The sequence below is a fragment of the Dreissena polymorpha genome, chromosome 7, assembly GCF_020536995.1.
Source record: "Dreissena polymorpha isolate Duluth1 chromosome 7, UMN_Dpol_1.0, whole genome shotgun sequence".
Lineage (NCBI taxonomy): Eukaryota > Metazoa > Mollusca > Bivalvia > Myida > Dreissenidae > Dreissena > Dreissena polymorpha.
Genome location: NC_068361.1, coordinates 50,051,389 through 50,066,567, shown reverse-complemented (window position 1 = coordinate 50,066,567; position 15,179 = coordinate 50,051,389). Strand labels below are relative to the sequence as shown.

The 15,179-nt window shown below is 38.8% G+C and overlaps 1 protein-coding gene across 1 annotated transcript; it reads left to right on the top strand.

Annotated features, from left to right (window-relative positions):
- The first annotated feature begins 392 nt into the window (after window positions 1-392).
- Window positions 393-11,470, top strand: LOC127839452 (alpha-L-fucosidase-like). The gene is made up of 9 exons (XM_052367825.1): window positions 393-640; window positions 3,159-3,404; window positions 3,555-3,661; window positions 4,683-4,813; window positions 5,079-5,212; window positions 7,759-7,856; window positions 8,182-8,314; window positions 9,227-9,397; window positions 10,879-11,470. Exons 1-9 carry the CDS (start codon window positions 546-548, stop codon window positions 11,138-11,140), a joined length of 1,377 nt encoding a protein of 458 aa, XP_052223785.1. The 5' UTR covers window positions 393-545; the 3' UTR covers window positions 11,141-11,470.
- Window positions 11,471-15,179: the final 3,709 nt, after the last annotated feature.

Here is a 15,179-nt window from a genome sequence, read left to right as displayed (position 1 = left end):
TTTAAGTTTGATTTAAAATCTGTCCCGATGCCCACGATGTCCCCGATTCAACCACGTTCCGTTACGCTCCCCCATGATCACCCCGATTCGACTCCACGCTCTGTTACGTTCGCCACGATACTCTGGAATCGGGGACATCGTGGTAATCGTGGCCAGATGTAAACCTAGCATTATCACGGGCCTTATCACGTTCAGTGCTTTGATTTATGTTTACCTTACAACCCTCTGTTTTATGCATGTAAAACTTCAATAAATCAACTTCAATAAATCCATGCACTCATCTAGCAGCGCCTGTAGGCTGTATTGCAGTCATGCTAACACATTTAACTTCAAAATAATTTGAATACTTACTTGCTAAACATAACTGCCCTTAACCGTACAGAAAAAGCAACTACACGATCGATTTGCATGGTGCGTGCGCAACGAACCGGTTCACTACTTTCAGTTTCAGGCGATCGTGTTAACTGTTAAATGGATAGAGTTTGCTTGTACTGAATTCCGCAGAAATAAGTTTATGAACATTCGCGCAATAGAGCACGTTTACCATGCCATCGATTACTACGATACTCGTATGTCTTGTGGTTGTACAGGTCGGATATGGAGAACGATACGAGCCGAACTGGGAATCCTTGGACTCCAGGTACAGAAATACACGTTAAATCGAAAGTAGAAATGTCTCATAAACACGCGCAGGTGAGTCATTTGTATTCAATAACGACTTGTGCTTCATTGCGGACACAATAGTTATTAGAACGTTCAGTGTGATAATTGTAACAGCTTGGACAACCTGTACTATTTTAGCATATAATCTATGCAGAGTTATCCCTTCAAATGTAATAAATTCACGACAGGTACTATTAATCAAGTATCCTTATATTTTAGCTCGACTATAAATTGAATAGTCACAGCTATATACTCTAGTCACTCAACTGTCGGCGTTTGCTGAATGCTCCGTTCAAGATAAACTTGCACCATCTTTATTTCTCTGTTTCAACAGGTATGCAGTTGAAACGTCACAAGTGGTATGGGTCATTGTGTGAGGTCACTGATAATGTTCCATTATTGTTACTTGTAATTTAGCAGAATTATGCCCATTTTTCCACTGTGATATATGGTTTAGCTAAGATGGCAACATCTCCAAATTACTCTTTCTAATACAGATTAAAACTTCGCACATGTGTTCAGGGTCATTGTGTGAGGTCACTGATAAATAGTGACTTGTAATTTAGCAGAATTATTCCAATTTTTTCCACTGTGATATATGGTTTTGTTAAGTTTGCAACATCTCTATATTACTCTTTCTCATACAGATTAAAACTTAGCACATGTGTTCAGGCTCATTGTGTGAGGTTCAAGTTCTATAACTCTGATATGCATTTTAGCAGAATTATTCCCCCTGTTTATACTTTAGATTTAAGAGATTTGGTTTAAATAAGGTTAACGTGCAATATCGCATTATCGCTGTTTCTACTTGCGGTATTAAATAGAAATGCCACTCATGTTTTCGGCGTCATTGTGTGAGACTACTGACCAAGTTCCAAAACTCTAATCAGCAATTTAGCATAATTATGTCCCCTTTTTACTGAGAAATTAGGTTTAGCGGCATTTTCCATATTACTGTTTGCACTACAGGTTCTCATTTCAAACTTCGAACATGTGTTTGGGGTCATTGTGTGAGGTCGCTGACCAAGTTCCATAAATCTGACCTACAATTAGCAAAATTATTGCCCTTTTGTTCTTAGAATTAAAACTTTAAAAACTAAAATTCTGGGTATCGCTTACGTGGAAAATACTTCACGTGTCTATTTTTACTACCGAAATAAAACATCATATCTGTGGTCATTGTCTGTATGAACATTTGCTTACCAAGGCCTACAACTGTGACCAGCTTTTTTAGAAGGGGCGTGCCCCGTTTTGTTTTTATACAAGTCCGGAAAGATTTGCGTGCATGTTGAAAACCAGGTTGAAGATTACATGCAGCAAGCATATATCTCTGTATCTACTACAAGTATTAAATTGAAACTTCACATATGTTTTTAGGAGCATCATGCGAGGTGACTGGCCGAGGGCCATAGCTTTTGGGTGCAATGAAGCAGAATTCTACCCCTTTCGTAAAAAGAAAAAAATATATTAACGTTTGCATGAAACAACTTAACATCTCTTTGTCTACTTCAGATACTAAAATAAAATAATTGTGTTTACATATATGTTCAGAATTGTTATAAACCGTTACTACCCAATATACTTGACTACCCTTAAAGCATCATTATGTCCTATTTTGTACTTACAGACGTCACTAGCCTTTTGTACTTAAACGTACAATTAATGTTTGTGTACAAGTTGAAATTCATTTTAAAGTTTGCATGTAAGAATACATATCTCTGTAAATACTACAGTCTAAACGATCATCATGTGTTGCCAGCGACCACGGCCTATTACGCTGAGCTGCAATTTAACAGAAGTATGCTGATTATTGTACTTTCATGTGACATTTGACCCCAGCACGTGGTTGCATTTAGGGCCAGTTAGGTCAGGGTCAAGGTCTTTTTTGCTTAAAAATATGTAACGTGTTCGCTTAATACTTTCGCTTAGGATGAAGATATTGTGCTGAATTTTTTGTTTGTAAGTAGGTTACAGGCTTAGGGACGTCATTTGGAGCATTTGAGGTCAAGTTCAGTGTTTCTAACATTAACAAAAGTGTTTCCGCTCGATAATTTGGTTTGGATGGATATATTCTGCTGTAATGTTTGTTTAAAGGTAGCGTACATACAGACCCAAGCTGAAATTGCATAATTATGGGCCATTCGGGTCAAGATTAATAGTACTAAAATGAAAATATTTTGAGTTGGTGTGAGGTCTTTTTTGTAATTTTCTTTGTCGGTAGCTAACATGTACCCATTGCTTCACACTTGATAAAATGCAACATAATTTATTGTTGAATAGTTAAAAGATCCAGTTTATAGCCATCGTCACATTTCTTATTTAAGTCTACAAATCTTTTGCTTCCATTTGCGCAATTCTACTTGGAATTCGAATCTGCCGGTGCATACATTTCACGATAAATCTAGATTAGGAATGATTTTCCTCAGCTACGCCGAAAAAAAAACACAACACGAAACCAATCAAACAACAAAACAGCATTTCTCTCATTACTTCAGACCACTTCCCAGTTGGTACGATGAATCGAAGATCGGTATATTCCTACACTGGGGCGTATTTTCCGTTCCTAGCTTCGGGTCTGCGTGGTTGTGGTACGAATGGAAGACAGGTGTGCCAAAATACGTCGACTTCATGGCCAAGAACTACCGACCGGACTTCACGTACGCAGACTTTGCTCCAGACTTTACGGCAGAGCTCTTCGATCCGAATGATTGGGCCGATATTTTCAAGGCCTCTGGGGCTAGGTAACACTATGCGTTGTTTTCATTGATAAAATGTTTGCAAAAGTAGAGCTAGATCGACATGTGGTTTCCATGTGTCTTCAACTGTTAACGAAATCTTGCATTTTCGGATTCAATGAGTATTATTTTTTAGGTACTCTATCATGTTCGTAGATACGTTGTCCTGACCAGCAAGCACCATGAGGGCTTCACCAACTGGCCTTCGAAGTATTCATTCAATTGGAATTCTATGGACGTGGGACCTAAACGGGACCTCGTGGGTAAGTGGAAACATTACACAGCCTCAACAAATGCTAGGAAATGTTTTTTTAAATGCAATTCATATGGTGAATAAAAGTTAAGTAAATGTAACTCATATAAACTGCACTTAAAGAAACTTGTTCACAGTTTGGAAACTGATTAAATTTTCTACAAAAATATCACGAAAGCTTAAATAATATTTACATTATATTAAAAACAAGCAAAATACCCTGACTAAGAAAACATATATGTTCGTTTATCGGTAATCATAAATCGAACTAGGAGAAATAACAAAAGCGTATGTAACGCTTTTCATCTATAATTTAGTAAACAGTGTATTATAAACGACCCGATTAAAGTTCTGTTCAAGATTTATAGACTGCGTAGTGTAGTGCTAGATCGTTAGTGTTTTCTTCGAGAGATTCAATGCTCGGTCCACTTATTTTTATTTAATCGTTTAAATTGTCTTTAGAATAGTTTAAAACTATTCCAATTATTACAGTTTTGTGAGTGTATTCGTTTAATGACATTTGTAACAAGTACAAAAAAAACAAGATATGTGTTTGTCCCCTTCTGCGCCGCTTTGAAGCTATATATTTGACCTTTGACCTTGAAGGATGACCTTTGCCTTGACCTTTCACCACTCAAAATGTGCAGCTCCATGAGATACACATGCATGCCAAATATGAAGATGCTATCTTCAATATTGCAAAAGTTATGGCAAAATGTTAAAGTTGGGGCAAACAAACACACAAACCAACCAACAGACAGGGCAAAAACAATATGTCCCCCACTATAGTGGTGGGGGACATAACAATCTATGAATACGTTTGCACAAGCTAATTAGGGACGACGCTTTCCGCCTAAAGTGGATTTTCGCTAAGAAAAGCGTTCCCGTAAAATGAAACATACGATAATTGTGGAAAGTGTCTCCTCTAATTAGCATGTGCGGACCGCACAGGGTAATCTGAGAGGGCACTTTAGATTACGCACATGCATGAAGCCCTGTTTTAACAGAACGCGGCCCATTTATATTCTCAGGTGAACTCGCCTCTGCCATTCGCAGCCGGGCCAATATTCACTACGGCCTCTACCACTCACTGTTTGAATTCTTTCACCCTCTGTACCTACAAGACAAAGAAAACAACTTCACGACCAGGGACTTTGTGACGGTGGGTGACTTCATATGATACTTTGATACTATCTCTATGTAAATGATCTCTATTTTGCAATGAACTTTTTACTAACCACACAAATAGCCATCGATATTGTTGAAGGGCATAAAATAAGACATTCTAAGGATCGTTTGAAATAAGGCATTTCTACATGAAAAACACAAACAATTCCGATGGCTTTTGTTAAATATGTGCTGTTCTTTTGTATGTTCTTCTCACATAGTTTCACATATGTTCCATTGGTTTCTCTATACACATACAGACCAAGGCTATACCGGAACTGTACGAGCTGGTGTACAACTACAAACCGGAAGTGATCTGGTCTGACGGCGACTGGGAGGCACTGGACACCTACTGGAACTCCACGGGCTTCCTGGCCTGGCTCTACAACGAAAGGTCAGCATGCATAATTACACGGTATTCTGATAGATGTTTTATAGGCTGTACAACGATAGGTCAGCATGCACTATGACACGTTATTCTGCTATATATATTCTAGGCTCTACAACGATAGGTCAGCATGCACTATGAAACGTTATTCTGCTATATATATTCTAGGCTATACAACGATAGGTCATCATGCTCTATGACACGTTATTCTGCTAGATATATTCTAGGCTCTACAACGATAGGTCAGCATGCACTATGACACGTTATTCTGCTAGATATATTCTAGGCTCTACAACGATAGGTCAGCATGCTCTATGACACGTTATACTGCTTGATATATTCAAGGCTCTACAACGATAGGTCAGCATGCACTATGACACGTTATTCTGCTAGATATATTCTAGGCTCTACAACGATAGGTTAGCATGCACTATGACACGTTATTCTGCTAGATATATTCTAGGCATTACAACGATAGGTCAGCATGCTCTATTACACGTTATTCTCCTAGATGTATTCAAGGCTCTACAACGCTAGGTCAGCATGCATAATTACACGGTATTCTACTAGATATATTAAAGGCTCTACAACGAAAGGTCAGCATGCATAGCTACACGGTATTCTGCTATATGTATTATAGGCATTACAACGATAGGCCAGCATGCACTATGACACGTTATTCTGCTAGATGTATTCTAGGCTATACAACGATAGGTCAGCATGTACTATGACATGTTATTCTGCTAGATATATTCTAGGCTCTACAACGATAGGTCAGCATGCATAGCTACACGGTATTCTGCTAGATATATTCTAGGCTCTACAACGATAGGTCAGTATGCATAATTACACGGTATTTTGCTAGATGTATTCTAGACTCTACAACAATAGGTCAGAATTCATCATGAAACGTTATTCTGCTAGATGTATTCTAGGCTCTACAACGATAGGTCAGCCTGCACTATGACAAGTGTTTCTGCTAGATGCATTCTAGGCTCTACAACGCTAGGTCAGCATGCACTTTGACACGTTATTTTGCTAGATATATTCTAGGCTCTACAACAATAGGTCAGCATGCACGTTATTCTACTAGATGTATTATAGGCTCTACAGCGATAGGTTAGCATGCACTATGCCACGATAGTCTGCTAGATATATTCTAGGCTCTACAACGATAGGTCAGCATGCACTATGACACGTTATTCTGCTAGATGTATTCTAGGCTATACAACGATAGGTCAGCATACACTATGACATGTTATTCTGCTAGATATATTCTAGGCTCTGCAACGATAGGTCAGCATGCACTATGACACGTTATTCTGCTAGATATATTCTAGGCTCTACAACAATAGTTCAGCATATACTATGACACGTTATTCTGCTAGATGTATTCTAGGCTCTTCAACGATAGCTCAGCATGTACTATGACACGTTATTCTGCTAAATATATTCTAGGCTCTACAACGATAGGCCAACATGCACTATGACACGTTATACTGCTAGATATATTCTAGGCATGGCTACGATAGGTCAGTATGCATGGTTACACTGTATTCTGCTATATATATTCTAGGCATGGCAACGATAGGTCAGTATGCAAAATTATACGGTATTCTGCTAGATATATTAAAGGCATGACAACGATAGGCCAGCATGCATAATTTCACGGTATTCTGCTAGATTTATAATAGGCTTGACAATGATAGGCCATCATGCATAATTACACGGTATTTTGCTAGATATATTATAGTCATAACAACGATGGCAACGATACGTCAGCATGCATAATTACACGGTATTTTGCTAGATATATTAAGTCATAACAACGAAAGGTCGGCATGCATAATTGCAGGCTATTCTGCTAGATATATAATATGCATGGCAACGAAAGGTCAGTATGCATAATTACACGGTATTCTGCAATATATACATGTATTCTATGCATGGCAACGATACGTCAGCATGCACAATTACACGGTATTCTGCTAGATATATTCTAGGCTCTACAGCGATAGGTCAGCATGTATAATTACACGGTATTCTGCAATATATATTCTAGGCTTAACAACGATAGGTCAGCAATGCATAATAACACGGTATTCTGCTAGATATATTCTAGGCATGACAACGATAGGTCAGTATGCATAATTACACGTTATTCTGCTAGATATATTATAGACATGACAAGGATAGGTCAGCATGTATAATTACACGTTATTCTGCTGGATATATTTTACACGGTATTCTGCTAGATATATTATGGCATGGATCGATAGGTCAGCATGCATAATTACACGGTATTCTGCTAGATTTATTCTAGGGTTGACACAGATAGGCCAGCATGCATAAAAACATACGGTATTAAGAGTATTGTTCCATTTATTTAACATTTGATCTCACTGAAAATATTACTATACCATACTTAACCTCCACAATGTCTCAATTTTATTATTATAATATCCACTGTTATCCTGTATTTGCTATTGTTGATAGTCGATATTATGTGAAATATCACATAAATAACACATTTCTATAACATGTGCTAACAGTCCAGTGAAAGACGTAGTAGTGACCAATGACAGATGGGGCGGTAACGTCCAGTGCAAACATGGCGGCTTCCTTTCTTGTTCGGATAGATTTAACCCAGGTAACGACATACATGTAACATACATCTTTAGGACCTGGGTCACGTTTAATCAAAGCTCTCTCCTTCAGTTTACGTTGTGACAGAATTGTGTAGCTTCAAAGCTTCAAAATAACAACGTTAATGATAAATATATTCATAAATTAAAGGAAATGTAAGGATAATGACGTCAATTAATAAAGTAATTATTATCATCTTGGTGCAAAGCATACAGGGTTCTTCATAAATAGCATCTTTAATATAAGAAGTATAACGGTTTGCGATTATTATTTTTATTTTTATTTTGTTAATGTGATGTGTGTAGTTTCAAACACGTGATTGCTTAAAGGAACGCTACAGAAGCGGAAGTGGGAGAACGCCATGACGATCGACAGATATGCGTGGGAGTACCGTAGAGACGTGACGCTGGCGGACATGCTGACCATGGAAGAGCTGCTCACTCAGGTCGCCTCCACAGTGAGGTAGGGTGTTGGTTTTGTAGTTCATGTGTATGTGCGGCTTTCCGGGAGCGCAGTCGTTGGTTTACGCACTTCTCCCCTAGGCGAGTTTGGTTGGTGGTTACCATTTCGGACCAGTTGTTGGTACACGCGCTTCTCCTCTAGGCGAGTTTGGTCGGTGGTTTCCAGACCGGGCAGGTGGATTTCCTCCGTGCACTGCTTCTTAACCTACAGCAAAAACCAAACCAAAGTTGAAAAGCTTTCAGTAGTAACTAAAAAGGTGGAAAATGTAGCTTTTATTCATAATTCGTCCGAACATTTATTGAGTCTAGTAAGTTAATTAGATAGAAGTGCTGGTGTACACTTCGGGTCTTCTTATAATGCAGCCTCATGCGTCAGAGGACTTAACAATCTTTGAAATACACACATACACATTTGCATGTGATGCAAATTTCAGATCATGACTATGGTCCACACAAAGTATTATTATGTTCAGGTGAATTTCCTCCGGGTACTGAGTCTTCCCCTATAGCAAAAACCAAACCAAAGTTGAAAAGCTTTCAATAGCAACTAAAAAGGTGAAAATTGTAGCTTTTATTCATAATTCGTCCGAACATTCGTGAGTCTAGTAAGTTAATTAGATAGAAGTGCTGGTGTACACTTCGGGTCTTCTTTTAATGCAGCCTCACGCGTCAGAGGACTAAACAATCTTTGAAATACACACACACACACACTCACACACACATTTGCATATGCAATAAGTATGTGATGCAAATTTCAAGTCATGACTTTGGTCCACTTTGGTCCACACAAGGAATTATTATGTGTCTGTGAATTGGTCTTCAAATTTGCATCTTGTACATGAATTATCAGATGTTATCTCCATTAGAAAAATAATTTTCAAAAATCGCAATCACTAACGCCGTAATATTGTAGCTGCGGCGGGAACATTCTCATCAACGTGGGTCCCACAAAGGACGGTCGGATAGTGCCGATATTTGAGGAGCGCCTCCGCAGTCTGGGTCAGTGGTTGAACGTGAACGGAGCGGCCATATACGGGACCTCACCCTGGGTGTACCAGAACGACACCGTCACTAAACATGTCTGGTAAGTTATCTCCCCTTTGATTATCGCAGACTCCGCAGTCTGGGTCAGTGGTTGAACGTGAACGGAGCGGTGATATACGGGACCTCACCCTGGGTGTACCAGAACGACACCGTCACTTAAAATGTCTGGTAAGTTATCTTCCCTTGGATTATCGGATACTCCGCTGTCTGGGTTAGTGGTTGGATATGAACGGAGAGGCGATATACGGGACCTCACCCTGGGTGTACCAAAATAAGACTGGCATCGCCAACCATGTGTGGTAAGTATTCCTCGCTTCCCCAATCTTGGGTTAGGAGTTGAGCTTAAACGACTCCGACTAGCGAGGAGTCCTTATACTACACCTCTCACAGCGTGTACCAGAATGACACCTCTCACAGCGTGTACCAGAATGACACCTTAATCTCACAGCGTGTACCAGAATGACATCTCTCACAGCGTGTACCAGAATGACACCTTAATCTCACAGCGTGTACCAGAATGACACCTCTCACAGCGTGTACCAGAATGACATCTCTCACAGCGTGTACCAGAATGACACCTCTCACAGCGTGTACCAGAATGACACCTCTCACAGCGGGTACCAGAATGACATCTCTCACAGCGTGTACCAGAATGACACCTCTCACAGCGTGTGCCAGAATGACACCTCTCACAGCGTGTAACAGAATGACACCTCTCACAGCGTGTAACAGAATGACACCTCTCACAGCGTGTACCAGAATGACACCTTAATCTCACAGCGTGTACCAGAATGACACCTCTCACAGCGTGTACCAGAATGACACCTCAATCCCACAGCGTGTACCAGAATGACATCTTAATCTCACAGCGTGTACCAGAATGACACCTTAATCGCCCCTTTTATCTATCAGAATCCGTAAAACGAGACAGGGGTTAAACTTACCCAGGGTCTCTGAGAATTACACATTCAATTTTCATGTCTGGTAAGTTATCTCCAGGATCTATTCGAGAATCAGCATTCTGGGTGAGTTGTTGAACGAGAACAGAGGCCCTATATGGGGCCTCGCTCTGGGTCTACCAGATAGATACCGTCATCGATCAAGTCTGGTAAGATCACCTCCCTCCATCAACCGGAACGACATGTGTCTGGTACATTTCTTTACCCTATATTTAATAGAACTACTAATTAAAAAAATATGTATAGAATGAAGAATTTGTAGAACTATAGCAATTTTACTGCATAAGTGTTTAATTTAGCAATGCAAACGTCATAGAGGAATATACTTGATATGTTAATAAGATCTCACATACTCGTGCGATAACCACGTTGTGATCGAACGCTTCAGAGCTGGTACGCTGGATATTCAATATATATTATAATTTTTAATGTTAATCTTGTTTAAGGATTATTGAGGAGTTATATTTACACATTTACTATCAAAACTGGCTACACAGCATCTGTTAGGATTGTGCAGTGTTTACAGAGGATTCTTTTCGAAGTGTCTTTACTTGCATTCCAGGTATACATCGAAGAAAAATTCACAAGGCTCATTAGATGTGTTCGCAATTTTGCTGCAATGGCCCGACCATGGGAAGTTTTACCTTGGAAGCCCCACGCCTTCACAGAACACCACAGTTACTTTGCTAGGATACGACACGCCGATCAAGTGGACCGCATCCGCCGCGCATGAGCAAGGAATCACTGTGCTGATTCCCGCCATACCGTTCAACAAGATGCCGTGCAACTACGCATGGGTTCTGAAGATGCAGAACTTGGCATAGACACGATGCCCTGCCCTTGGTTCTGATGATTATTAACGAATGTATACAATTCAAACATAACTGCATATTTTCTAACTACTCGTACGTGTACGAGATATGTTTTATTTATGAAAACATAATGCACGTTTTTGTATCCACGTTATACATGCACCGCACATTGTTTTGTTTTTTTATTCATTTTGAAAACTGTGTTCCTTTCTTTGAAATTATGTTTTGTGCAATTTTTGTTTCGTTTATGTAGTGGGTCTTTGCATTTAATGGATACTTATAATTATTTCTCACACATATTGTGATCGTTTCTTAAAGTTTCTTAATGAACGTGCATTTTGATATCAGTTTTAGTTTTTACATGTATCCTTGTAAACAATAAATACAAAGACGCGAATTCACATTATGAAACTATCAGAAACTTAATGAACAGCTTGTACACATTACCAAATACCGGTATTTATTATATAGATATATATATTATGACAGACGGACGGACTGACGGACAGTTCAAAAACTATATACCATCCTTCGGGGGCATGAAAACACCTAAAATACATATATAACGAGAATGTGTACAGAGGAAGCGATCGAGATGTCGTAATACTTATTCTTCCAGCAGGCAAGTATGGTCAACATCGTCACTCAATAATCGATATTTAATCAGTTTTGTAATAAATCAAACTATATAGGATTAAAATGCTGTTCTTCTTTTGTAAACCAGGTGTTGACGTATTGTCATACCGAGAGTTCCCATATGACATCGTGCGATTGTGACGTCAGAGCCATGTTGCCTAAAAAATATACAATTTGCATTACACATTTCGAGGATACAAAAATACTAATTCTATTGATGTCAACTTAAAGTGTAATTCAAGCCTTTTAACTGATCCTTAAAATGGCATGTTTACATTTTGCCGGTTATCCGATCGGTGTCGATGACAGCCGGAATCTTCAGACTCACTCGTCAGTAGCCGCAAACGTATACGGAAATATTCCCGGTGATAAAAGTCAAAGATGGCTATTCTAATGTAAATTTAGAGAGCCAGAAAAGGCGTTTTACTAACGTGAAAAAAGAATAAAATTGAGGAAAACAAGAAAAAAAAGTTATCCTCAACTGGACTCGAACCACTGAGCCTAAGAGTAAAAGTCTAACCCACTCGGCCATTCGTGCTCGATAGTGCGAAGTGTATTTTATACTTTATATAGGCAATTTTCGTACCGTCACAAAATATAACGATAACTCTACAAATTATTCAATCGTTTTGCATTTGTAACGCTTTATAATTTTCAGGTTTTAAAGTCGTCAAAATATGCATATAATGGATATTTCAGAGCATGGTAAATGTTCAGTAAATATCATAACTACAACGAACTCTGAAACAATTTTTTCAGCGTAGCTGTTTAAACCTGCTTTTCACCTTAAATGATCTTAACATAACGCCAGCGGACCCGAATGAATACACTCCATTCATTCCATTGGCTGAATCAAGCACAATCCCACCGGAACATTGGCAACAATACCGAGTCTTCGTAGTATAGGATGTAACAAAAATGCGGACATACATTTTGGCCCAGTTACAATTACGCATTACCGGTAAATTCCATCCCCAAGTCTTGAAGGGTCATAGCTGAGTGAGTAAATCTTCAGGGGAAGACGGAATGTACTATGAATAGACGCCTTATGTTGATATCACAGTCTTGCTTTCTTGATATCAAATAACGCGAATTTTAAGGAAAGAAATGAGTGAAAACCTATCGTTATAGCATAGTGTCCATTATAGAAGGGATTATTTAGCCACACGTACGCGGTCAGTTTGTCTGAAAATCTTTCTGGCACGCCAGAATAAGCTACCGACATTTGCCAGTTTGCTATAAATAAGACTGGTTGACTTCAATATTCTATCGAAAAGTATAGTGGTTTGATGTTCCATTTACAAGACACACTCAGATTTGTAAAGACACGCGTAATGCGAAAATATAATTTTCATCGTTTGAGTTTACGAATAGACTGATCCCGGAAAAGCACGAGTTTAGAAAAACCCACTAATCACCCCGGTACAAACAACGCTGGTCCATTATATCAACCAATGATAGCTTCCTTTAAATTATAACGGTTTATACGGTGTGTGATTTTGAAAGGATTATAAATGGGTCATGTTTATTTGTACCAGCAGATTAGTGTTTTTTTCCATAAAGTTGCTTTTTCCGGGATACATATTTTAGAAGCACATTATTTTCCTATGTTGCAATGTAATGAACGCTTGGACACACTGAAAGTGTGCACGAGAAAATCGACTGTGTTTGGCGGTTTTCCGTCGTTCAGATTTGGACAGTCGTACTGTAAAAACAAAGTTAAAGTTTGAATTTGATTTCTTGTTTGTACTTAATTAATAATTAAGTATTGGTTAACTTAATGATGAAAAATAAAATAGGCGTGATACTGTATATGTGTATGAATGAAATGTTTTTCATGTAGATAACATAAGTTTTGTTAATAAGTTTTTGTTGAATTATTATTGTAGAGGCCAAGAACTAAACCCAAACTGCCATCTGGCATTACCTGAGCAAGCATATATGAAAACTTCAATGAATAACCCCTTTTACGCATTAAATATAAGACATAAGGCTCATCTATTTTTTGCTCTTTATTATAGGACCTTATATAATTAAAAAAAATGGTTCTGACATATAATGTCTCGACTCCAAGCAGCACGAGCCACCTGCGATCATGGCAAGCCCAAACTAACTGCAAATAACTAACTGCACAAATAAATTGTATATGAGTGCTGACTCCGGGGGACGGCCATCAGCACTCCCAACAAAATCATATTTCCCCCCAAAAATGTGCTAGATAAAAAGCGTCCATCCGGCACTGATTGCCATATGGTCACCCAACAAAGCTGACCTAGCAGCCTATATATGCCCTCTCCTCGAAACCGGCTGGGCCAGCGATGACGGGTGGCCACTGCCAATAACCTTTGGCAGCAGGGCGGATGGACGCATGCTTGGAGTCGGAAGCAGTAAATGTTTGCTATGTTTGATGCAGACACAGTGGACTGTCCAGATTTACCGAATACAGAAAATGTATCGAACATTATATAAGACTTTTTTGTTTATTTGCAATAAGCAAGAAGATATATTGCATTTTATTTGAAATTCGTATACATCAGAAGTTAGTGGATTGCTATTTGAGGAAACGGGACATCTGCAATATGCTGCCATCGTAACTCCAGTCCAGCCTGCGCATCTGCGTAGTGTTGTCAGGATATGCATACTGAGGAGGATACTGATGAGATACCGTGCTTTTTATATCAGAAAGCGTAGCCCCTGACCAGACAGTGCAAGTGCGCAGGTTGGGTTTGAGCTCCGTGTATGTCATAACTTGTATATGTCCCTTTTGGGGAAAGAACCGGTAGCTATCCAATTGGGAAATTTGTGCGCGAAAAACCCTGAAATTGGGAAAATCCGAGTCGCGAAGACTTCATATTGGGAATTTTTTTGTATTTGATTTTTTTGCTCCTAAATACTTTAAAATTGATAATTAAATGTCGTCAAGTTGTCAATATTATATTTACGTATTTATCAAGCCAAAGACCTGCATAGGGAAACTAACTAAATGTTGCATTTTATTTATAAAAAAAAAGGGAATTCGTTTGACAGCAATTGGGAAATTTTTAGTTTTTTTTTGTTTGGGAAAGTGCCGTTTTCCGGTACTTAATAAAGAAGGAAAAAAATCGCTGATTGTCCATCAGACCATTTTTCGCATGACGCGGATGTAAAAGTGTTATTTGAATGTTTGGAAAGAAGACGGCGTCTAAATCACACATAAAATGTTTAGATGACGAAGAAATGAAGTCATACTAAGCCACGTGAGGACACATGTAATCACACGTAGTACAATTTGTGACTACGACCACTATTATGTGGTTTAATAAGCGTGCATTTCATAACAAACATTTCAAGGGGATGGATATGCGACTTTAAAAAAACACAATACGGAAACCTTTCTTTCTAATTTTATAACGTAGAACAGTAAATTTTCTACCTT

Coding starts and splice junctions, on each gene's coding strand:
- LOC127839452 (XM_052367825.1), top strand. CDS start 546: ATGCCATCGATTACTACGATACTCGTATGTCTTGTGGTTGTACAGGTC. Junction 3,662..4,682: donor ACCTAAACGGGACCTCGTGG/GTAAGTGGAAAC, acceptor TTATATTCTCAG/GTGAACTCGCCTCTGCCATT. Junction 7,857..8,181: donor TTCGGATAGATTTAACCCAG/GTAACGACATAC, acceptor GATTGCTTAAAG/GAACGCTACAGAAGCGGAAG.